At 40.8% G+C, this 27,486-nt stretch overlaps 1 protein-coding gene across 1 annotated transcript; it reads right to left on the minus strand.

The window, feature by feature from the left end:
- Nucleotides 1–6,377: 6,377 nt before the first annotated feature.
- On the minus strand, nucleotides 6,378–14,265 carry LOC137283411 (uncharacterized). Its single transcript, XM_067814884.1, has 2 exons — nucleotides 13,382–14,265; nucleotides 6,378–6,951 (listed from the first exon to the last, which is right to left on the minus strand). Exons 1-2 carry the CDS (start codon nucleotides 14,263–14,265, stop codon nucleotides 6,378–6,380), a joined length of 1,458 nt encoding a protein of 485 aa, XP_067670985.1.
- Between the last annotated feature and the right edge of the window lie 13,221 nt (nucleotides 14,266–27,486).

Consider the following 27,486-nt stretch of genomic DNA (forward strand, 5'->3'; position numbering starts at 1 on the left):
AACCTTATACCATACATTCAACCACATCCCAATCATAAACCTAAAATAAAATGACTGCAACACCCTATCACATTAAGTGAGTTGCAATTTACGCCGCCCTTGGTGTGGTGGGCTTGTGACGTTAGATGCGGGTGGCTTCGGTGAAAGGAAGAGATGCCCCATTCAGCCACCATATTAGTCAGTCACCATACAAGACTGCCTGACTTAAGTGAAAGTCCATCGCTTCCCGCATTTTGGGTTTGCAGCTGACATCATGCATGTTCTTCCAGCTAAGTTCTATAAAATATCACGTGACTCCTTCTGCAACAGTGGTCGATAAGGTTGACAACATTCAACACCTCAGTAGGGCTTTCAGTACCTTTCATGGTGGATCTGTTGAGGACACTTCTAGACGTCCGTCTCAGTGACTTGATGCCAGATGTTGTTCACGATTTGGACTTGTGCCATACGTTCTGTACTTTTGGTTTGTTGTTGTTGTTTTTGTTTTGTTTTTTGGGGTTCTTTTTTGGGGTTTTTTTAGTTGTTGTTGTTGTTGTTGTTGTTGTGGTTGTTGTTGTTGTTGACTGATACAGAAAAACCCGGCACAAGTAGTGGAAATCGCACAATCGCCTTTACGTTCAGTCGAAACTTCATTTAAGTGTAAAAATATGTTACAACTTTTCTCTATTACACAGCGGTTCAAGGCGATTTCACAATCGAATGTTTTTTTCAAATGAAATGTGGAAAGAGGTTGGCGCCTACATTTGATAGTGGCTGATTTGGCAACGCATACATTTCGTATCAAACGCCATACATTCTGACACAACTCGTGTTAAAGGTGACCATTGTAATAGAATGAAACCGAACTGATATAATATTTCGTCAGCAGAATATTTGACAAGTACACCAATGTAGTTTCAACATAAACTTCCGTGTATTACCAGTAGTTACAGTAAAGATACAATAGTTAAAGCTACCATATGGTTACCATGGTGGAAGATAGAAAACTAGTTACCCTGTGCAGACACTCACAGGGTGATTTGTGACTGACTCCCCTATTTACACATATCCCAGCTGCCTCAGATAATTCTATCACTATTTGTCGTAATTGGAAAAGGTTGCTATTGCAAACTTGCTTTACCTCGATTGTACTACCTCATTAGGCTGGCGGTAAGGTTGGTATTACGAACTTGCTTTACCTCCCGGATAGGATTCAACCAAAAAGGTACTAGAATTTGTACTTTACTAAGAAAGTGAAATCCCAAATATGACATATGTTGCATTTGACCACTTTTTAAATGGCATCATGTAACCATAGCTTTCGGCCGTGGGAACCGTGCCAATTTACACTCATCAGAGGAGTACACAAAGTACGCAGTCTAGACTACCAGTTAGCCGACTGTCATTTTTGTGGAAGTCGCGGTGGCTGAGTGGGCTAGACGGCTGACTTTGTGTGCTGGCTCTGAGGGTGCGGGTTCGAATCCCGGATGGGATTCAACAAAAAAAAGTGCTAGAATTTGTACTTTACTAAGAAAGTGAAATTCCAAATATGACACATGTTGCATATGACCACTTTCTAAATGGCATCGTGTAATCATTGCTTTACCTCGATTGTAGTACCTCATTAGGCTGGCGGTATGGTTGTTATTGAGAGCTTGATGTTTCTTGCTAGAACTGTATGATTTATTTTATTGATGCCATTAGAGATGTCTGGCATTCACTCTGAAGCAGATTAGCTGCATGACTTGTGTTCCACCGTGTTTGCGCGTGATACACGTGACTATGAGCAGGGATGTCACGATATAACACAACCGTAAACAAACACACGTATTACACCTTGGATATGTTAGCCAAACTCGGTCTGCTCAGCACAAGAGATATCGGTCTCTGATACCTAGTATATCCGATGTTATCAGTGCGACCCGTGGCAGGGCTAAGATAGCTGAACATGGTTCTTGGTTTTTATGTTCACAATTCCCTGACAGGTGCAACTTGAAACAAAATGTTTAAAACTTTGGTCTATATTCACGTCCATACAATTCTTGAATGCTCACATTAGAGTTACAAGGACAGAAGGACAGACGGCAGTTCGGAATCAGTATACTGTTATAAGGTTGATACGTATATAGACTGTCTTGATAATGCTCATACCACTACTCTCTTGAAGACAAGCTATCCAAAGTTGTTCTCTTTCGATGTGGCTGTTACATAACATCCTGTAGTTGGCCCTAGTTCTGCCGGGCAATGCTAATGAGACGACTGCCTGGTGAGAAATGTTTCTACAATGTGAGAAATGTTTCTACAGGATTGCTTTTGAGAGTTGGCTGATGTGTTAATTGTCGTTAAGTCTGCCACGTTAAAGCATTATTTAACTGCGATACGTAATTGTTTCCACTCTTCAATTCACTGTTTGGTGTATACATAGCTATCTTGTCTGATGTATACAGCTATAGTGTGTACATTCTCTGTTTGATGTATACATAGCTACCTTACCTGATGTATACAGCTACAATGTGCACATTCCCAGGATACGACCAGGATGACAAACACCACTGTTACCACTGATTATTAGTGATTCCTGGGCACATGCTCATTATTTAGTCGGATGGGTTCTATTTTAGCTGAGAATATCATTATTTGAGTTTTATTTCATGATTATGAAAACGGGTTTATTGACACCGTTAAAGAATGCTACAGCGAGATCAGTTCGAGTAAGTCAGAGGAAGTGTTCCAGTCAGTTATAATTCGGCATGGCAGGTTTTAGTATCTTCCACAGAAATATTGGTGTTGATATGCAGTTTTATACAGGCTTCAGGACTCCTTTGAGGCAGGCCATTTGCTTGAACAGTACCAAAAGATTAGTAAAACCACCTCTCCCAGTAACCGAGGAACTCCGAGCATCAGCCTCTATAGCGAGCAGCGGCCCATCTCCCAGTAGCGTGATGGAGGAACCAGCGCTGAGAAGAGCACAATGTTTCATGTAATACTTCTCAATGTTTCCCAGCAGGACACATCTAATACACCGTTTTCTATTTATCCCTTTCTGTAGAACCCATATTCAAGTCAGTTAACATTCCGTATTTCATATAAATGCATGTCAACGTTTAGTATGCACCGGGCCTACTTGCCGTCTGCCGTGTGTGTGCCCGCGCTCAGACCGAGTCACCGTGTAACCTGGAACGATTTAATTGTACGACACACGTTGTTTGTATCAGTCTTACAGTTTCCAAATAGTGTTGGCGTTCAAAACATTAGACAACGTAACTCTGCAAGTTCTTGTTCGTTCGGGATGGTGGGGTAGCCTAGTGGTTAAAAGCTCGTAACTGTGAAGGTCTGGGTTCGATTCCCTTCATGGGTACAATGTGTGAAGCCTATTTCTGGAAATACAGGAGTATTGCTAAAGCGGCGTAAAACCAAAGTTCAAAGTATTTACAGTTTGGAACTTTTGGTAACAAATGTTCCTGAATGTTGGACTACGAACAGCAAAACTGTAAGGTCTTCTTTATTATGGATACATGTATATAAACTTTAATAAGTAACTAAGAAAACACAAAATAAGTGTTTACATTTTTATTCGAAATTGTTCCTTCTCTGAAGTATTTATGTCATAACAGAATATACAATGCCTTTGCGTAACAAACCTGAACCGTGTATTGCTTCCCACGGGTTTATACAAGGATATAACTCGTAACATCACATTTAACGGTACTGACGCATGCCCTCTTTGTACGTACTCAGAGTTCTACAGGCATATATTAGTACATATGTTTTAAACTGTATACAGGGTATATACAGTAACGATGTAAACGTATAAGCTCTTTGGGTGTTAGCAGGATGTACGTTCTGTAGACAGCACAACATAAACGTACGTGTGTTGACAATGGTTGTTCATATGCGTATGAGCATTCAGGATATAAAATGTTACGTATGATCTGTCAAGACACGTATATCATTTGCATCTGGTACTTATTATGACATAATACCCGTGTTTCAACACCTTCCAAATTAACAATAATGTGTTCTGTAAGATAAATACGTTGTCCCTCGGGGCCCATGGGTTGATTCAGCCTCTGTGTTTATTTATGTTAGCATACAGGGTGCATCAGTCCATATCCCGCTCGTGACCAGTGAACGACTTGTTTAGTACTATCACTCCTGCATTGCTCGACATAGATATAATAAAGGAGTGAAGATTCTGCAGACATTTACATCAAGTATTATTGGTATCAATCCTCAGTGGTGTCGGAGCAATGGACGCTTTGACGTTAATGTCATATGCGAAAATGACCTATGGATGTGCAAAGTTATAAAGATACCCAAGAATTCAATCACAACTGCCACTGGGAGAGACTTTCGCTGAACAATACAGACAAGCCTTCCGGAATAACCTTCTGATATTTGTCACAAATGCTACGATCGATATTTTTATTAAATTTAATAAATATCTCTAACACGAAATCTTCATCCGCATAAACATGTTCAAAATAAAATCTCGTATGCTACATTGTGCAAACTACAGAAATATCTGTCTATTCATCAGCTTTATAAAACCTGTGTTGATATTATCCATGGCACCAAGCCGCGTCAATAGACCAGTCTTTGGGTAATACATAATAAGGATATGTAAATTTATCACACAGTTAGCATATTATGAGATACCGATAAACACGTTAATGATCTCACTCTGCTTGTACTTGACTTACGCCTCTCACATTGGTACAGTTTCTGCTCGCCCAAAACTCTGCTGACTATTAGTAACTTCTATAGATAGATAGATTTGTCACAGTGTAAATATGTTAATGAAGATAAACATATTTCACCCTATGAAATCTGGGAAGGTCCCCTCAAGCACTGTAACCTTGAACAGTGTCTTATTTCATTGCGGCATTACTACTTCTAGAACTGATATCGCATAATAAAAATATTCAAACAATTTCCGTAACGCAACACCTTATATAAAGATCAGGATATAGCCCTATTCCAAATGCTAGAAAAGTCCCTGTCTCTTAGGATCTCTCGGCAATCCTAAACGTGTTATTCAGTAATTAGTATGACAACTCCCACCCTCGAAAAATTCTTCTTCTTGTGGAACTAGCTACAGGGGGTATCGGGTTACTAAAAACTAGCTGGGTTCAGTCCACTGTTGAAACAGTGTCCACATGTTCATAGACAAACCGGTGGAGTGAGCATTGATCACATTGTCTAATGGATGGTGCCAAGCACTGGTGTTCAACTTGGTCAAGATATGCAGTATGGGTGATAAGGCTGGATGTATCATATTACTTTATTTTGATGCTATCTCTTCATTTGGCCTAGGAGTATACATCATGATGGCTAAATACTAAAATGGTGCAGTTACTGATATATGACACCACACTCGATTCACAATCTATGGATCGCATGAGTTGTCACTCGTAAAGTAGATATGTACAACTGGCACTAGTGAAAGATGTTACATATCAATCTTTGGATGTGTAGAGGGGATTATAATGTCAGATGTTAGAAATGGTGTCAGAATCGGGAAACAGAACTGAACAGATGCATACCAGTTATCAATATTTCACAACAATATGTATAATATACATGTAAGTAAACACGGAAGTAAAACTTCAGTGTCTCTTTTTGTTACTTCCGTCATTGAATTAGAGGTCATATATAGTGATAGTTTTATTTGAATGTCTGATCATCTCGAATGTCTGATCATCTCGAATGTCTGATCATCTCGAACATTTCGTCACGACCAGTTAAGTATTGTTCTTCACAATGTTCCTTTTTGAACCTAAGATACCTATAACATAATGTTGTTTAACTCATATTCTTAAAACCATGTTTATGAAATTGTCATGACACATGGTCCTGATTGCCCGGGTTCAGTGTGTCTAATCTGTCATTAACAGTAGACAAATAGCTTTGATTTGTGGCAAGATGAGAATGATGTAAATATCTTGAATACACAAAAATATTCTTTGCTTTGCATGTACATGAATAACACTGGTTTCACAAGTATGTATAAAGAAGGTGAGGCATAAAACACGAGAATCTGTTGACAGATAAATAGGTAAATCTGTCCTATGATTTGCGTATCACAGCGGTGTCGTTGTAAGTAATACTGCTAGTTTGTGAAAGCACAACAAATACACCCACACGTCAAGAGGACGTCCTGAAGCATAGCAAAAGCCTGGAACTCTGCCCTGAGAAGGGACCAGTAGATATCGTCAGTGTACATTGTACGGTCAGAACTTAGGCAGCTCATTGTAGTTTGCGACCGCTGCCCTGAAATCGACATGTACAAGGTAGCATCATAGTTCATTGTCCACTCATTGTACACACTGAGTGCTGCCCTGAGGTAGGCGTAAATATGTAGCATTAAGTTACGGGAGTTGTCTCCTCTTCAGACATCACCGGAAGCTTGTGTCACTGACCCTGCGGGGCAGAGGACGGGACTGAACACCCTCCAGACTGTCCCCTAGCCGACCTGTGGCCTCAACTCTGTCACTAACTCTACGGGACGGAGGTCCGGGTCGTTCATCCCCACCCTCAAGATCCTCCATCAACCGACCATTTGTCTCCACTCTGTCACTGACCCTGTGTGAAAGAGCCCTGGAGTGGTCACCTCCGCTCTCCATAGCGCTGTCGGTGGACGCTCTGCCCCTAGACCCGCTCGGCTCGGCGATCTCCAACTGATCCTTGGACACAACTGACAGAGACTCCTCGGAGTATTCCTCTTGAGACAACACGCTGGATATTTCAACAGAGTTCTGACTTTCCCCTCTCCATACATTGTTAAACCTATCGACCTCTACAGTATCATCTCGGTCAAGATCAGCTATCTCCGGCACAGTACTGCAGTTTCTGGAAGCTTCAGTAAGTGTTGCGTCGTCATCGTCGTCATCAGCATCACGGTCGTCTGTAACCTCTGAGGATTCCGAGTGGGAGAGCGTTTCGGATGAAATCTTGGCAGCCCCCATCAGCCTAGAAAGACAATGTGGTGATAAAGCTATTAGTTTTTCCCTTGTTGTTTCACGCCAGATTCAGCAAAAAAAGGTAGCCCTATGACGGCGATCAAGTCATTGATATCTTAATCATTAGCTTGAACATCTATTTACGTTATAGGGAAGCGATGACGCATCAACCCCGTCACTGTAAACAGGTACTTTTTATGGTCTCTGGTGAAAATGACACCTCGATCAGGAAGGTCGCCTCTTTCCGCAAGTACGGGTTGCTGGAGACTTGTTTTAACTTTCACGGAAAATATACCGTGTGTTAATACAATGTACTAGCATGATATCAAAACATTATCATTTTATTGTCATTCGTTGTACAGATAATATACTGAACAGCAAAAGAAACACATTTTTATCTTAAGTTTTTGAATAGAAGACATAAACATGAACGCTTACTTGTATGAGATTTCATTTTTTTTGGAAAGTGGCGTTTCTTTTGCTGTTTTTGCTGTTTAGTATGTGTGGCAAAACTTGCATCCGACATTGTGCAGTCACCTGTAACCTACACGTCATGACACGAAATGACATACCGATAGAGCCTGACCATCCTTGATATCTACAGAGTATACGTTCTGATATATTTCCACTATAACGTGGATGCATCTTCGGCTAGGCCCGATAATTTGTTACCTCGCATTGCTGGCTCCGCATTCTCGCACGAACCAGTCAGATAAGTCACCGTTACAACCGAGCTAGCCAGTGGCAACAAAGATAGCGGTGGCAACTATGGACATTTGCTCGCAGAAAATAGTGCAGACAAAACTGTCAGGTCCGAAACTTTAAAAAAATTATGCAAGAACTCCTACCTCTTTCAGAGTTCTTCTGAATGAACTGTCTTGCCATGATTAATCGGTTCGATAATTCAAAAAGGGAAAGTGCGTGGTGATTGGTACTGTCACCTGATTGGATAAAAAGCCAGCCAAGGGAGGCAACTGAATTACCGGATCGAGTCGAAGATGCAGCCACGGTATGGTGGAGATTCATCGGACCGTATACCCTGCAGATATCGAAGACGGAGCGGGGCATGCTTACCTCTTTCGCGAACACCTTGGTGGTTTCAATGAGTTTCAGAGATCTCGGCAGAAAACCGAGACTGTTTATTGGCTGGCCTTGATGTCTAATATTTGCACGAAACAGGGTATGAGATAACTTGCCCCACAGAATCTTCTTCATAGACATCCTATCTAGTTGGTTCTCTTGCCAACCGACTAGATAGGGGGTAGTGTAAATATTTGTTGTTGCCGCACATTTCTGATCCATATAGCATACCCGGATACATTTCATCATCAAATATTTGACAAATATTGATAAAGGTAATAATGAAGCATTCAGTTACTGTACCTGTACGGATGCATGTCTGTCTTATGAAATATAATGAAGTCGGTGTATTTATAAAATTATGATTTTGTGAAAACAATGTACTTTTTCTTAAGTTCAACAAGTCGGTAATCCGTCACCATCACAGATATACCCACACATACCACCACAGATACACCCAAACACACCATCACAGATACACCCACACATACCATCACAGATACACCCACACATACCATCACAGATACACCCAAACACACCATGACAGATACACCCACACATACCATCACAGATACACCCACACATACCATCACAGATACACCCAAACACACCATCACAGATACACCCACACATACCATCACAGATACACCCACACATACCATCACAGATACACCCAAACACACCATCACAGATGCACCCACACATACCATCACAGATACACCCAAACATACCATCACAGATACACCCAAACACACCATCACAGATACACCCACACATACCATCACAGATACACCCAAACACACCATCACAGATACACCCACACATACTATCACAGATACACCCACACATACCATCACAGATGCACCCACACATACCATCACAGATGCACCCACACAAACAATCACAGATACATCCGCATAAATCATCACAGATACATCCGCATAAATCATCACAGATGCACCCACACATACCTTCACAGATACATCGACACATACCATCATAGATGCACCCACACATGGCATCACTGACACATGCACATATATTATCATTGACATGCACACATACCACCACATCGTCTGTTTGATGACCATAAATATGATCTTTATCTTATTTCTGACACTGAAGCATATCTACCGTTAAAACCGATAGCCATCGCTGGTTGGTTTCTATTTAGAAATTAGAAATATTCATGAAAAGTGTATTTCACAAAGATAACCTATGGGAATATACAAACGATGATATATATATTCAAATGAAAGTTAATTTCTCCATTAAATTATTCATAATATACATGCTATATTCACTGACAACATCTAAATGTGGAGTGTATAGATAACACATCTCCTGTCCTACTCTGTTTTCACTCAGCTGTGAGATTTTATGGGCTCATTCATGGATTGCACATCTTTAGACAGTATTTCTCCCTGACTCATTATTATTCTTCATGTGAACGCCTTTCTCCTCACGACCAAAGTACTAATCAGGTTAGCTAAATGTTTCTTCGAACCAAAACGTTGTTTCTTACGTTAATGTTTTATATTTGATCTTGGTTGTTTGAATGTTTGATTTGTATGGTGTTTCGTTTGTTTGGCGTTCTTATGTGTTGGCAGTTTTGTTGCCATGGTAATCTTTGGCTTTGTACTGAATTACAACACAATCAACGGAATCTTCAACACTTTTTAAGACCTTAAAACTCATAACATTTACAATAAGCTGGTTCGATCTGTACATCTCTAATTGAATATTCTGTTAAGTTCACTTAATAATAGCGTATAGCGGAACATTGTAAACGATAAAGAGGTTTAGCGAAGAGGAGAGGAACATGTGTGTGCGCCTGTGTTTTAGTATGTCTCTCTGTCCGTGTGTGTCCGTGTGTGTGTGTGTGTGTGAGCGCTTGCGAGTGTATGTGTGTGTGTGAAACATCCACAAGACATATATGCATCCATAGATAGATAGATAGATAGATAGATACATAGACAGACAGATAGGTAGATAGATAGATAGATAGATAAAGATAGATAGATAGATCTACTTAAAAGAAAGTGTACTTAAAAGTGCCCCGTTATACCATCAAACATGGCTAGTTAGTACTCAGATGATTATCAGTTAATCAGAACTATATTTTACAAAGAGTCTGTATGTGATTTTATGCTTGTAGTTTTGTATGTTAATATGGAAATACACCCAGTTGCCAAGGGAGGCAACTGAATTACCGGATCGAGTCGAAGATGCAGCCACGGTATGGTGGAGATTCATCGGACCGTATACCCTGCAGATATCGAAGACGGAGCGGGGCATGCTTACCTCTTTCGCGAACACCTTGGTGGTTTCAATGAGTTTCAGAGATCTCGGCAGAAAACCGAGACTGTTTATTGGCTGGCCTTGATGTCTAATATTTGCACGAAACAGGGTATGAGATAACTTGCCCCACAGAATCTTCTTCATAGACATCCTATCTAGTTGGTTCTCTTGCCAACCGACTAGATAGGGGGTAGTGTAAATATTTGTTGTTGCCGCACATTTCTGATCCATATAGCATACCCGGATACATTTCATCATCAAATATTTGACAAATATTGATAAAGGTAATAATGAAGCATTCAGTTACTGTACCTGTACGGATGCATGTCTGTCTTATGAAATATAATGAAGTCGGTGTATTTATAAAATTATGATTTTGTGAAAACAATGTACTTTTTCTTAAGTTCAACAAGTCGGTAATCCGTCACCATCACAGATATACCCACACATACCACCACAGATACACCCAAACACACCATCACAGATACACCCACACATACCATCACAGATACACCCACACATACCATCACAGATACACCCAAACACACCATGACAGATACACCCACACATACCATCACAGATACACCCACACATACCATCACAGATACACCCAAACACACCATCACAGATACACCCACACATACCATCACAGATACACCCACACATACCATCACAGATACACCCAAACACACCATCACAGATGCACCCACACATACCATCACAGATACACCCAAACATACCATCACAGATACACCCAAACACACCATCACAGATACACCCACACATACCATCACAGATACACCCAAACACACCATCACAGATACACCCACACATACTATCACAGATACACCCACACATACCATCACAGATGCACCCACACATACCATCACAGATGCACCCACACAAACAATCACAGATACATCCGCATAAATCATCACAGATACATCCGCATAAATCATCACAGATGCACCCACACATACCTTCACAGATACATCGACACATACCATCATAGATGCACCCACACATGGCATCACTGACACATGCACATATATTATCATTGACATGCACACATACCACCACATCGTCTGTTTGATGACCATAAATATGATCTTTATCTTATTTCTGACACTGAAGCATATCTACCGTTAAAACCGATAGCCATCGCTGGTTGGTTTCTATTTAGAAATTAGAAATATTCATGAAAAGTGTATTTCACAAAGATAACCTATGGGAATATACAAACGATGATATATATATTCAAATGAAAGTTAATTTCTCCATTAAATTATTCATAATATACATGCTATATTCACTGACAACATCTAAATGTGGAGTGTATAGATAACACATCTCCTGTCCTACTCTGTTTTCACTCAGCTGTGAGATTTTATGGGCTCATTCATGGATTGCACATCTTTAGACAGTATTTCTCCCTGACTCATTATTATTCTTCATGTGAACGCCTTTCTCCTCACGACCAAAGTACTAATCAGGTTAGCTAAATGTTTCTTCGAACCAAAACGTTGTTTCTTACGTTAATGTTTTATATTTGATCTTGGTTGTTTGAATGTTTGATTTGTATGGTGTTTCGTTTGTTTGGCGTTCTTATGTGTTGGCAGTTTTGTTGCCATGGTAATCTTTGGCTTTGTACTGAATTACAACACAATCAACGGAATCTTCAACACTTTTTAAGACCTTAAAACTCATAACATTTACAATAAGCTGGTTCGATCTGTACATCTCTAATTGAATATTCTGTTAAGTTCACTTAATAATAGCGTATAGCGGAACATTGTAAACGATAAAGAGGTTTAGCGAAGAGGAGAGGAACATGTGTGTGCGCCTGTGTTTTAGTATGTCTCTCTGTCCGTGTGTGTCCGTGTGTGTGTGTGTGTGTGAGCGCTTGCGAGTGTATGTGTGTGTGTGTGAAACATCCACAAGACATATATGCATCCATAGATAGATAGATAGATAGATAGATACATAGACAGACAGATAGGTAGATAGATAGATAGATAGATAAAGATAGATAGATAGATCTACTTAAAAGAAAGTGTACTTAAAAGTGCCCCGTTATACCATCAAACATGGCTAGTTAGTACTCAGATGATTATCAGTTAATCAGAACTATATTTTACAAAGAGTCTGTATGTGATTTTATGCTTGTAGTTTTGTATGTTAATATGGAAATACACCCAGTTGTCATACGTACAAGGCTGCATTACATGGTAATCCACAACTATTGCTCAGTTTGATCACAGGTCTAGAGCGGATATTCCACTTCACATAACAATAACAATGTAATCATTCAACATTTGTAAGAAAAGAGCCCCAAAGTATGGTCAGCGGTTATGTGGGTTCGAAACGAATAATTAATACATCTTCTTGTAGTTATAAACTTCAGATTTAAACGATTCAGCGTTAACAGAATTCCGACACCAACACCATATCTTACAGTGGGAATTGCCATATCTAAATGTAAACCACTATAACTTGATATCAGGATTGTAATGTTGCAATGTCAACCAGCATATGCTTCAGTGAAGATGGTCACATCCCGGTACTGGCCTATATCGGAATATGAGAAATGGACATTTCACTTATAAACCGTAGAAAGCAGAGGGACATAAAACTACCCAGTTGGTGTACTACCCAGTATAACAAGGGCAATATTCCATAACTGTAGACATTGGTGTATACATTTCAGAACTTTAAAGATCTTTCCTATCATCACCACTTGTATTCAGTTTCAAGGTAGAAATCTGTAGGACCACTGGAAAAATCATTTGACATTTATCTTATGCTCACGTGTTTGTTTTATGGATGAAATATTAACAAGTCTTGGATGTTTTTGTTTTGGATTTTATTTGTATTTTTGATAATGTACTTGATTTAGTTTCTGTGTGGCCTGCTGCAATCACCATTGGAGAATGATTCAAATACATATGCCCCAAACTGACAGTGGTTTTTTTCTAGGTAATTTCTTTAAGATGAAGAAAGTGTCTTGTCCCTTAATATACTTTGACAATAAAGAGAAGAAAATACAACTGCATACATACTTGGCGTCAGACTGTCTTGACACCCAGCCACTCACAGGCTTCCGCATTCGGGTCTCTTCGTCTGGAGATACCTGACTGGTTTCCTCTTGTATCCCATGTTGTCCGCCGTTATGCAGCATGTTTGTGTAGGAAGGACACGCTAGCGCAGCTTTAGTTAATTGTCCATCATCCTCTGTGCTAAACTTCGTATTTGCATTGGGATCCTGAAGAGCAGTCGTAGTGTTTGTTACGCCATATGACTTACCAGAGTCTGTATTTTCTATCAAAATAGTTGTTTCTTTTCTATCCGATTTAGTTTTATCGGTGTTGTTATTGGATGGTTCCATCATGAAATTGTTAGAAGGAAGCCAGTGTAACTTACTCTTCTCCGACCGCGAGGAGTATATATTGTCTTCCGAGACAGAACCTGTTATGTCACCAGAATCACTCCCTGAATCTGTCCCAGATAACCTCCACGGCGGGACTCTCTTTTCCGTTTTAGGAATTTGGTCACGTAGCATCGAAGATCCTCCTGGAAGTGGACCGTTCAAGGGAGGTAATCGATCTCTAGTTAAGGTCACGCCTACAACTTGTTTTGGCTTTTCATGAGTTGTTACTTTGTGAGAAGCAACTTGCATCATAGGAAATACTTTAGACTTCCACGTACACTTGATAACACACCCGACTACCAACAACACACACGCTGTTGATAATATAAGGATGCCCACAATGTGCAGAGCTCCATATTTCGAAAATCCAGTCTCATCACTGAAGGCCACAAGAGTTATGGTCAACCCTGGTATCAACAGGGGTATGGCGAAGCTTATCATACAGGGACCCAACAAAGACTTTATCTCGTCATTGCGCAGCCTTTTCAGACCCATTTGGTCCCTATTGGACGCCATACTGAAAAAAGGAAGGGGTAGGTCTAAGGTGTTCCTTCTTTACATCGTGAGAAATGAAGGTTGATTATGTTCTGTGCATTCTGGCCGAGGAATGGCATTTCCAGTTTCACGTTGCATGACCTCTCTGAAAATAGAGAAATGAATCATTAATGAGCCGGTTTCTCTAGGCACCGTCTTCACACTACAGGTACCAGCTTTACATTTGGCCTTGCAAGATCAAGGGAAGCGTCAAATTGATGTTTATCACAAAATGTGATTGATGACCATCAACGCAGATGTCTAAGAGGAACTAGATTATAAATCTGTGTCACGAAAGTCGCCATGCTTCAAGACAACATTCAAAAGATAATGGACCAAGTTTCATTAGCCATTCCATATGACGGATTGAATTACTACTAAGTAATTCTGAAAGATCAATTTAAGTACGATAACGACGAATACCAGAACATCAATCCGGTTTGAAATTAATATTAATAAATCAGTTACCCCTTTGTTCAAACCCATTTAGAAAGAAAATATTCTACCTTCCTTTTCACATTCAACATTTTACAGTTTATGCTTCCCACAGTATATCCACATACTGTGCAATGATATCAGTAAATAGTTTATTGTCACCAGAGAGCACAATTTTTACGTGAGAATACATACAAGAGGCCCTGTTGGGGGTAAGGGTAGAGGGCTGAGGAACAGGACAAGGATGGGTTTGGCAGTGATGGTGGATGGGTTGTTTTGGGTTTGTTTTTTATTAAGATTATTTGCACATTGTCTCAGTGAGTGAGTTAATGTTTAACGTCACATGGGCAATATCTCAGCCATATCGTGACGAGAACATTTAAATTAAATATATGCATATGGAAAAATCTGTCAACGGAGGACAGTAAAACAACTAGCATATCACAGTTTTAAGTAAAACTAGTATGGAAAGTTAAAACTAATAGCACTATTTAGACAATACATAATAAAAACAGACTATAGATCGCCAACAACTGAAGGTAGATCACCACACTAGGGACCATGGGGACTTACAGTACCTTTGCTACCTGCATGGACCCTAGTTGGATTTACATCATCCCCTCAGCTGCTGGCGATTGTACGAAAGGTTAGCCAAAATTAAAACAACATGAATACTACAATTAAAAACCTGGCAGACTTAAGAATGAAGATTTTTATGGATATCAACTTCTTTATGAGAGAACACAACGTTTCGGAGTTAATGCTTACTCCTTCATCAGGTCACCTGATGAAGGAGTAAGCATTAACTCCGAAACGTTGTGTTCTCTCATAAAGAAGTTGATATCCATAAAAATCTTCATTCTTATGTATTTTCACTTCTAAATGACATTCAAAGACCTGGCAGACTTACATTTACTGTGAATGTTTGTGGACTTACGTACCCTCTCAGGAGGACAATAATTTTACAATACTTCAACCCCCTTTGAGGGTACAGCCACCAACAATTCAAGTTACTAATTCAAACTACCAATCATTAAAATACATCTATTTACAGAAACATACTATTCAAAATTCACCCAAAAAATCAATTTCTTTTAAAAAACCTATAATAAAATGAGAATTAACGTTGGTAAAAAGATCCTTCATTGTTTTAACTGTAAAATATTTATCCCTTGTGATGGAGAATTCAACACAGTCAAGCAGAATATGCTTGACCGTGACTCTCTCATCACAAGGGATGCAAAATCGAGGATCCTCACCTTTCAACAGGTATGCATGAGTATATCTAGTGTGGCCAATACGACATCGTCGTAGTATGACCTCTTCAAATCTGGATTGACAACCCAAGTGGGTATAACCAATGTAAGGTTTTATCTCATGTAATTTATTTATACCCACTTGGGTGTCCCACTTCTTTTGCATCAGATCACGGATATAAGATCTAATGGTGGCTTTGTAATCACTGTAGGGAATAAGAAGCGGTGTCACAGATTTGTTGAGTGCTGCCTTGGCAGCAAGATCGGCCATTGTGTTCCCTGAAATGCCTACATGGCTGGGTAACCAACAGAAGACGATGTCGTATTGGCCAGTAGCAAGATTATTATACAATTCAATAATGTCAATTAAAAGTGGATGTTTACATGATAAATTTTTAATCGCCTGGAGACAAGAAAGAGAGTCTGAATAGATTATATATTGTTTACGTTTAGGGTGTCTTTGAATATATTTGAGAGCTGTTAATATGGCGTTAGCTTCAGCTGTAAAAATAGAACTACTAACTGGTAATCGAGAAGATATTGTTCTGGATCCAATGACAGTGGCACAAGCCACAGCGCCACCATCCTTGGACCCATCTGTAAATAAGGATTTATAATTGCTATATTTATGTTTTAATTGATTATATTTTTGCTTATATTGTAATTCATTAGTCTCTGATTTTTTAAATGTGGTCAATGTTAGGTCTACTTGAGGCCTGACCAACTGCCAGGGAGGAGAAGAAAGAAGACGGGAGGGAGCTATGTTTTCCAGCTCAATCCCAGCAGCAGAAAGAAAAGGTGTAATTCTATGTCCCAGAGGCGGGACAAGAGAAGACTTTTTGTTGTATAAATCCTCATAAAGGGGATTGAAAACACAGTTATATGCAGGGTTAGAATGATTAGAGTATAATTTAGTTATGTATTGTAAAGCTAACTTTATACGGCGCTGCTCAAGAGAAGGTTCATCAGCCTCAACATAGAGACTGTCAATAGGTGAAGTTCTAAAAGATCCAAGACAAAGTCTCAGACCTTGATGATGGACAGGATCAAGAAGTTTAAGATTGCTTTTGCAGGCTCCCCCGTAAACGATTGAGCCATAATCAAGTTTAGAACGAACTAGTGATCGATAGAGATGGAGAAGGGTAGCTTGATCCCCTCCCCATTTTGAATTTGAAACAACTTTCAACAAGTCAAGTGCTTTCAGGCATTTAGTTTTAAGTGATTTAATATGTGGTAAAAAAGTTAAATGTGAATCAAAGATTAGACCCAAGAACTTGGCTTCCTTCACAACTTTAATGGGCGTCCCATCTAGAGACAGTTCAGGATCTTTATGGGGTTTATATCTACGACAAAAATGTATGCAGTTAGTTTTCGATTTAGAAAATTTGAAGCCGTTTTCAAGACACCATTTATTTATTTTGTTTAAACAAAGCTGCAGTTGCCGTTCAATGGTATGCATATTTTTCCCACGACAGGAAATATTAAAATCATCCACAAATAACGATCCATCAATTGAATCGTTTAAAACTTTTGATAAACTATTTATCTTGATGCTAAAAAGTGTGACAGACAGAATACTGCCTTGTGGAACACCCTGATCCTGATTGTAATGATCAGACAGGGTAGAACCCACTCGAACTTGAAACTGTCTGTTATTTAAAAAGTTGGCAATAAATTGAGGCAAACGACCTCGCAAGCCGAAGTCATGTAAATCTCTTAAAATACCATATTTCCAGGTTGTGTCATATGCCTTCTCAAGATCAAAAAAGATAGACACAGCATGTTGATTATTAATCAGTGCATTTTTAACAAATGATTCCAGTCGCACTAAGTGATCGACAGTACTTCTGTTTTTACGGAAACCACACTGTATATCAGTTATAAGGTTATTTGTTTCCAAGTACCAAACAAGTCGATTATTTATCATGCGTTCCATGGTCTTGCAAACACAGCTAGTTAACGAAATCGGACGATAATTGGATGGATCGGTATGATCACGTCCAGGTTTAGGTATGGGTACTACTATGGCGTCACGCCATGATGAAGGAAAGTTACCCGATGTCCAAATATCATCAAAAATATTTAGGAGAGTTTCTAGGCAGGATTCTGGTAAGTGCTTCAGGAGTTGATAATGTATGTTATCAGCTCCTGTAGCAGTATCATGAGCTTGATCAAGAGCAGTATGGAGCTCATGAATAGAAAAAGTTTCATTATAATCTTCCCCATTATCTGAGTTGAAATTAATAGTTTTCTTTTCTTGTTGTTTTTGATACTGCTGGAATTTAGGTAAATAATTAGAAGAGGAAGAGTGTTTAGCAAGGGTTTCACCCAGTTTATTTGCGATATCTGATTTATCGGTAAGTACTTGATCTCCATGTTTAAGATGATTGACAGTAGATTTAGTACCTTTACCTTTAATTTTCTGGACCATATTCCATACCTTGGACATGGGTGTCCGAGAATTTATTTTAGATACATAATTTTGCCAAGATTGGCGTTTGTTCTGTTTAAAAGTACGCCGTGCTTTAGCATTTAAAATTTTAAATTTATTCAAATTATGCACCATAGGATGGCGACGGAAATAATGTTCTGCTTTTTTCCTTGCCTTCCTAGCTTGTTTGCATTCATCGTTGAACCATGGTTTTCTTATGTGTGGAACTGCAGAGGACTTTGGTATACACTCATCAGCTATGGAGTTCAATTCATCAGAAAAACATTTAATAGCATCAGGAACGTCAGTAAAACGTTCAGGTTTAAGCTTTTCAGCACACAGTGTTTCATATAAAGTCCAGTTAGCCTCTTTAAAATTCCGTCTTGATGATGGAGGAACATCGGATGGAGTTACAGCTTTTAATATAGTAGGAAAATGGTCACTTCCACAGAGGTCATCATGGACTGACCATTCGAATTCATTAAGTAGTTCTGAATTTGTGAGTGACAGGTCAAGAGCAGAATAGGTCCCTGTCCCAGGGTGTAAATACGTATTGGAGCCATCATTATAAATACATAAATCGTTGTCAGAACAGAAGTCCTCCAACAACTTACCTTTAGCGTTTATATTTACACTACCCCAGAGAGGGTTGTGCCCATTTAAATCTCCCATTATAATACAGGGCTTCGGGAGTTGGTCATAGAGAGCTTGCAGATCAGTTTTGGCAAACGTCGAAGACGGCGAAATATACAGCGAGCATAGCGTAAACGCTACATGTAAAGTAATTCTCACAGCAACAGCCTGCATATTAGTATTAAGTGATACAGGGCTTTGAATAACGTTTTGTCTGACTAGAACGGATGACCCGCCAGTGGCTCTATCACCCGGAGGTGAAAAAGAATGATATGCATTAAAATGGCGAAGGTCAAATGCATCTGTTTGTTTTAAATATGTCTCTTGGAGACATAACGCTGAAGGTGTGAAATCTTGGACTAATAGCTGTAATTCATGTAAATTAGTCCTCAAACCTCTGCAGTTCCATTGTACAATATTGTTGGAATAAACTATCTTTTGGGGGGATTTTTGGGGGATCTACCCCGCACTCTTTTGGAGGGCGACAAGCTATGTGCCCTAGAATGGACGTTTTCAGAAACGTCCATATCTTCAAGAGACCCATATTTATTAAACAATTGAATTTTATTTTGTGACCCCTTAGGAGCTCTGCCACTTTGTTGCTTTGAAGCATCAGACTTAGGTTTGGGTTTAGTTTTAACAATTTGTTGTCTATCAGCTGTTGAATGAGACTCAGAGCGTGACTGTGAAGATGACTTATGATCAGAGGACTTTGATGTAGTAGGAAGTGATTCCTCAGTCTGGGATGATATAGCAGGGTATAAAACCTGTGGGGAGTCGGAACTGACCCAAGTCAAGGTAGTTTGGCATCCTGTGGATGATTTTGTTATTTTAGAGTTGGATTCAGATGATGATTTTGCTACTGTAGCATAACTTTCTAGAAGGTCAGATCTCTTCACCAGTTTCTTTGCCTCAGAAAAAGAGATATTTTGGGTGAACTTTATTTTGTTAATCGCCATTTGCTCTTTCCATATTGGACACTGTTTTGACGAAGATGAATGGTCGCCAGAGCAGTTAGTGCATTTTTTAAAGTCACTGTCACAATCTTCTGTTGTGTGTGTCTTCTCACCACAGTGAGCACACACAACAGACAATGTGCAGGTAGATACACCGTGTCCATATTTCTGACATTTAAAACACCTGAGCGGGTTGGGGATGTAGGTTTCAACTTGGATATTGCAGTAACCCGCCTTTACTGATTTGGGAGCATTTGGCAATGAAAAAGAAAACAGATAGGTATTTGTTTGGATTGTTTCATTGTTTTTTCGGGTGGAAAAGCGCTTCACATACAGCACACCTTGATCCTTCATTTCGCATGCTATATCAAGCTCGGACATGTCAGCAAACAACCGATCACGATCTCTGACGATACCTTTACTTGTGTTCAAGGTCTTGTGAGCAGAGACCGTGACCGGAATGCCCACAAAAGATTCAATGTTCATCAGATTGGTTGTCTGCTGTTTCTTGCCACACTCTATTAGTAATGCACCCGAACGCAAGCGTCTAATGTTCTTGACATCCCCAGCAATACCTTGAATGCCCTTAGATACTGCGAAAGGGTTCAACTTCAATGGTGTCTTGTCCGGAGTCTCAATAACGAGGAAACGTGGCCAATACTCAATCGATAGAGACGGTCTATGAGAAGTATCAACGGGATCAATTTCAAGTGGACGTTTGGTTTTTTTGGGGGGTATTTCATAAGCCATGATTGGTGTCATATGATTCATCATCCGAGCTCCCCACCCACCATGGAGTATCACAAGGACAATGCTAAAGCAAGCGGGCCTCCAGCTTGCAGCACCAAGGATACCCGGATGATATACTCCAGCAGAAGAATTAAGAGATTAATAATTCTACCAGATTGGCCCATGAGCCACCGCCTTCTGGCATAGGACTCTAGGCAAATTACAGAACAACATACTTCAAATTCAAAATGTTTTAGATTATATAGTCAAGTCCAAATTTACAACGATTCCAAATGATATATGTGCATTGATAAATATAATAATGCCCCATGCACAGGGCTTGGCATGACCAGCCGATTGGTCGAACCGGGCCTATTCGACCACCCGTCTAGGCGAAGTCAGGGCCGAAGTGGTGTATTGAGCAACAGGAACACGGTTGCAAGCTCCTATTGCTCTCAACCACCAGGATCCCCTCCTCCGCCGACACAGGGCTGCAACCCACGGCAAACGGGTTGGTGGACCAAATATCCTCCCGGGTCCACTACGGGGATGTCGGCGAGCTCTTGGCGTTACCCAGCACCCACCACGAGGAGGTGGCTCGCCACGGGTGCCGCACATTGTTTCAAGGTACAGGTCACATGTTACATGCTGTAATCGACAAAACGGTAGGTAACAATTGCATGGTCTTAATATTTCCAAGAGAGTATGCAGGGCTGAATTCAAAAATTGCAATCCTACTTGCACCAGGTGCAGCCTATGACAAACCCAGCTGCACAAGCCAAATTCCAAAATACCAGTTGTAGAGTGGTGAGTAAAACATCAGAGGTTTCGGTGTATATAACTTGATGGAATTACCATGAAACCATAGCAACACGAAGACAAAGCTGGTCCCTGTTTACATGAATTGTCATAGAATTGTCATAGAATTGTCATTGATCATGCGGTTGATCACTGCATTGTCTTGTCCTGACTCAAGTATTTACGGACCGCCGCTATTATAAGGGTAACGCTATTTTTCAGGGCATTATCATTTGCAGAAGCTCGAGGTCTTTCATTAACTGCCCGACGAAGGAGGGCAGTTGAAAAGACCGAGGGCTTCTGCAAATGATAATGCCCTGAAAAATAGCGTTACCGTTATTATAGCTAAAGTGAATAGAATTTTTAATACAATAAGAATAAAAAACAGTGGCATCGGTTTAAAAGCATTTACTGCCAACAACAAAGCGACGAAGGTCACTGACACACATTTTGCAAATATAGAAACGTCATAGAACAACACAGATCACGTCACTATTGAGAGTGACGACATTCGACCTTGACCTTTGCTCATACTACCAGCCGCCATTGTTTTCAGTCATCAACAACGTTAGACTTCAAGTTGATATTTTCTTTGCTGTATTTTGTCATTTATGGTACAGTTGTTATGGTTGGCACAGGCAGGAAAGTGCATAATGGCACAGGCACATGTGACGATTGTGAGCCAGATATATGGTCAATAATGAACCCAAGTTCATTCGAGCCGTAGGTGATTGAACTTCAACAGCTGAGCTACATATGACGTCACCTAACAACGGGCTTGATAATGGCCCGTCGTCAAGCATTTTGCGGGCGTTATCAAGTTAACAGTGGACCGCTCATTTCTGATAACGAGCGGTCGTTTTCATGACAATTCTATCCATTTTAGCTATATATACTTGTAATATAGCTGAGTGTGGCGTAAAACTGAACTCAACCAATCTAGCATTTCACTGTACACTATCAGTCTAGCATTTCACTGTACACTATCAGTCTAGCATTTCACTGTACACTATCAGTCTAGCATTTCACTGTACACTGTCAGTCTAGCATTTTACAATACTCATACAGTCAGTGCTGCTGTTTATTGTAGACATATTATTATATTCAGCACTAAGTCCAGAATCATTTTTGTCAAAGCAGAAACGGTAATTTCAAGACAATGAACTCACTGTTCACGAGATGAAAGTCATGGTGAACGTAAGAGCAGGCCCTGTCTTGTGGCAGGAGACACTGAGCCAACAAGATCTTCGTTCCCTGGCCTCAAATTGATGGCATATTGCTGAAAGAGGCATAAAACTTAAGTCAGTCACTCACTCAGCCACGATATTGGAATGTGGGCCACCCTGTAATGCTGTGGGGTGTGTACTGAATGAATGCCATGTGTATTTGTATGTCTGTTTGACAGTCGATACCTATTAAGTAATCTCCATGGACGCACCTAAAAACCTCCAAAGCGTTGTGTAGATTGTTGTGCTCATCAAATAGTGGTTAGGTGTGATGTTGCCTGCCAACTCAACCTGCACTACTGTCTGTGTCGCTCACTGTTGCTCCAACAACGCACAATATAGATATGTTCCTGCTTGTATTAGGGACTGATTATTGTTTGGCGTCCATGTTGTATGTTTAGTTAGACTGAGTCAATGTATCTATCGATGCACTGAAGTCCCCGAGTCTCAGCAGTTCACCAACATCACCAGTAATGCAGAGTCAGCCAGTAGACCGAGACATTGAACTGACACCAACAAATGTCCCATTACGTATAGGCAGCAGCGCTCTGAACATATATACAGCAGGGGTAATTCAGAAATATCATTTTGCTTTTAGTTTCAAGACAGTCAGAAAATGGGTGTCACTGAATTTGTCACTTGATTGTGGTGGTGTATTGAGCTCAGGTCACAGTCAGGCGAATTTAAACAACGTTGTGCCCGGAGAGTGTTGGATGGGTGACCCTGTTTGGGGACAAGGAAGCAGGTGGATACAGGTGATCTCACCTTAGGCAAATGAGTTTGTTCAAAATTGCCTCTGTTCGCCCAGCAGGAAATGGGTACCGGGGAATACGTCATGCAACTATAATTCTCTAACGCCTAACAGGCAGTTTGGGTTATCCAGGGTATTAAGGTGTTGTACCTTGCCCGTTAGCCCTATGAGAATACCTAGTTTGGAGCTATATGAATGGACACATTATGTATTGTTATTATTATTATTATCATTGTTTTGTCAGACCGCCGTAGCATGGCTGGTGATGGGTAACGTCAGGCAACAAACAGACATATTTCAAACCATTCGAAGTGCAGGTGCTCCCCTATTCGCGAACATGTGTCGTCATCACTGACATTTCGTGATCAATTCACATAGCTCCCAGTGCTATCTTGTCTTTTAGTGGCTCTTCCAACTCGCTGACAGTAGAGATCTAAATTATTAATATCTTTATATTGACCAAATTACTACTCCACGGATCAAATATAGACTGTTTCCCTTCGCTTCAACTAATCATTAAGATTCCGTCATAAAGTTTATTGCATATTAGAGTATGTGGCATTGATTTTACAAAACTCAGATTTCATGATATATATCCAAGGAATACTCTCTTTTGAAAGAAGGCTTCCGTCCCGTGGCAGTGTTACCTTACAGATGGAAACTTTATTGATACATAGCTCGCAAAGTTATGAATCCTTCATACAAACCATCTGTGACACAGATTGTATTTTCACAGACGTTATGAAGGAAACTAGAACTCATTGTTAGAATGCCACATGCGCGATACACCACTCAAAGTGTCCTAAGGATCAAGATTTCATGACAGTACATATCATCGTCCAACAAGTGCAGACTGAAATATCCGGTTCACAATGGTTAGGTTGCATCTATGGGGTCTCATTTTCACGATGGATGGACAGACGTATACACCCGTAGGGACAAAGTCCTCGATGTGCTAGAAAACCTATCTTTGGTTCGTTGCAAATTATTATCAGACAGAACTTCAACATTTTCTACTAAGGTTTGCAACAACTGAAAGTACTTGTTCCTGCTCAGACTTCCTTTGACGATTGATGTTTAAACAGTATGTCATTATTGTCTCGATACTACACTCAGTTTGCCTAGGATCAAATCAAGGCTGTAAGAAAAAAAGCATGTGCTCGTGCCCATTTAGGTGTAAACTATGCATGTCAGTGGGAGGCGAGGTGATCCATGTAAATCATGTACGTCAGTGGGAGGCGAGGTGATCTATGTAAATCCTGTATGTCAGTGGGAGGCGAGGTGATCCATGTAAATCATGTATGTTAGTGGGAGGCGTGGTGATCCATGTAAATCATGTATGTCGGTGGGAGGCGAGGTGATCCATGTAAATCATGTAAGTCAGTGGGAGGCGAGGTGATCCATGTAAATCATGTATTTCAGTGGGAGGCGAGGTGATCCATGTAAATCCTGTATGTCAGTGGGAGGCGAGGTGATCTATGTAAATCCTGTATGTCAGTGGGAGGCGAGGTGATCTATGTAAATCATGTATTTCAGTGGGAGGCGAGGTGATCCATGTAAATCATGTAGGTCAGTGGGAGGCGAGGTGATCTATGTAAATCCTGTATGTCAGTGGGAGGCGAGGTGATCCATGTAAATCATGTATGTTAGTGGGAGGCGTGGTGATCCATGTAAATGATGTATGTCGGTGGGAGGCGAGGTGATCCATGTAAATCATGTAAGTCAGTGGGAGGCGAGGTGATCCATGTAAATCATGTATGTCAGTGGGAGGCGAGGTGATCCATGTAAATCATGTATGTCAGTGGGAGGCGAGGTGATCCATGTAAATCCTGTATGTCAGTGGGAGGCGAGGTGATCCATGTAAATCCTGTATGTTAGTGGGAGGCGAGGTGATCCATGTAAATCCTGTATGTCAGTGGGAGGCGAGGTGATCCATGTAAATCATGTATGTCAGTGGGAGGCGAGGTGATCTATGTAAATCATGTATGTCAGTGGGAGGCGAGGTGATCTATGTAAATCATGTATGTCAGTGGGAGGCGAGGTGATCCATGTAAATCCTGTATGTCAGTGGGAGGCGAGGTGATCCATGTAAATCATGTATGTCAGTGGGAGGCGAGGTGATCCATGTAAATCCTGTATGTTAGTGGGAAGCGAGGTGATCTATGTAAATCCTGTATGTCAGTGGGAGGCGAGGTGATCTATGTAAATCCTGTATGTCAGTGGGAGGCGAGGTGATCCATGTAAATCATGTATCTTAGTGGGAGGCGTGGTGATCCATGTAAATGATGTATGTCGGTGGGAGGCGAGGTGATCCATGTAAATCATGTAAGTCAGTGGGAGGCGAGGTGATCCATGTAAATCATGTATGTCAGTGGGAGGCGAGGTGATCCATGTAAATCCTGTATGTCAGTGGGAGGCGAGGTGATCCATGTAAATCCTGTATGTCAGTGGGAGGCGAGGTGATCCATGTAAATCCTGTATGTCAGTGGGAGGCGAGGTGATCCATGTAAATCCTGTATGTCAGTGGGAGGCGAGGTGATCCATGTAAATCATGTATGTCAGTGGGAGGCGAGGTGATCCATGTAAATCATGTATGTCAGTGGGAGGCGAGGTGATCTATGTAAATCATGTATGTCAGTGGGAGGCGAGGTGATCCATGTAAATCATGTATGTCAGTGGGAGGCGAGGTGATCCATGTAAATCATGTATGTCAGTGGGAGGCGAGGTGATCCATGTAAATCCTGTATGTTAGTGGGAAGCGAGGTGATCTATGTAAATCCTGTATGTCAGTGGGAGGCGAGGTGATCCATGTAAACCCTGTATGTCAGTGTGAGGCGAGGTGATCCATGTAAATCATGCATGTTAGTGGAAGGCGAGGTGATCCATGTAAATGATGTATGTCAGTGGGAGGCGAGGTGATACATGTAAATGATGTATGTCAGTGGGAGGCGAGGTGATCTATGTAAATCCTGTATGTCAGTGGGAGGCGAGGTGATCCATGTAAATCATGTATGTCAGTGGGAGGCCAGGTGATCCATGTAAATCCTGTATGTCAGTGGGAGGCGAGGTGATCCATGTAAATCCTGTATGTTAGTGGGAGGCGAGGTGACCATGTAAACCCTGTATGTCAGTGGGAGGCGAGGTGATCCATGTAAACCCTGTATGTTAGTGGGAGACGAGGTGATCTATGTAAATCATGTATGTCAGTGGGAGGCGAGGTGATCCATGTAAATCCTGTATGTTAGTGGGAGGCGAGGTGATCTATGTAAATCCTGTATGTCAGTGGGAGGCGAGGTGATCCATGTAAACCCTGTATGTCAGTGGGAGGCGAGGTGATCCATGTAAATCATGCATGTTAGTGGAAGGCGAGGTGATCCATGTAAATGATGTATGTCAGTGGGAGGCGAGGTGATCCATGTAAATGATGTATGTCAGTGGGAGGCGAGGTGATCTATGTAAATCCTGTATGTCAGTGGGAGGCGAGGTGATCCATGTAAATCATGTATGTCAGTGGGAGGCCAGGTGATCCATGTAAATCCTGTATGTCAGTGGGAGGCGAGGTGATCCATGTAAATCCTGTATGTTAGTGGGAGGCGAGGTGACCATGTAAACCCTGTATGTCAGTGGGAGGCGAGGTGATCCATGTAAACCCTGTATGTTAGTGGGAGACGAGGTGATCTATGTAAATCATGTATGTTAGTAGGAGGCGAGGTGATCCATGTAAATCCTGTAAGACTTCTCGACCGTGTACTTGATCACCCTGACCTGTTCTCTCTATTACCCCTTAAGTCAAACAACATAGCTAGGGTCACAGGACGGGCGTGTCCTGTTACACGTGAGTACTGCAAGACCAATTATGATATGAAGGGGTGGTTTATGATTATAATCTGACGCAGAGTCGGTAGCATATTTGCTTTACTAAGGTCATCTCCCTATGTCAACCATCTAGACATGTGCCTGGTAATTGGTGTCCTTTAAAGAAATGTTT

This window comes from Haliotis asinina, chromosome 5 (genome assembly GCF_037392515.1).
Source record: "Haliotis asinina isolate JCU_RB_2024 chromosome 5, JCU_Hal_asi_v2, whole genome shotgun sequence".
Taxonomy (NCBI): domain Eukaryota; kingdom Metazoa; phylum Mollusca; class Gastropoda; order Lepetellida; family Haliotidae; genus Haliotis; species Haliotis asinina.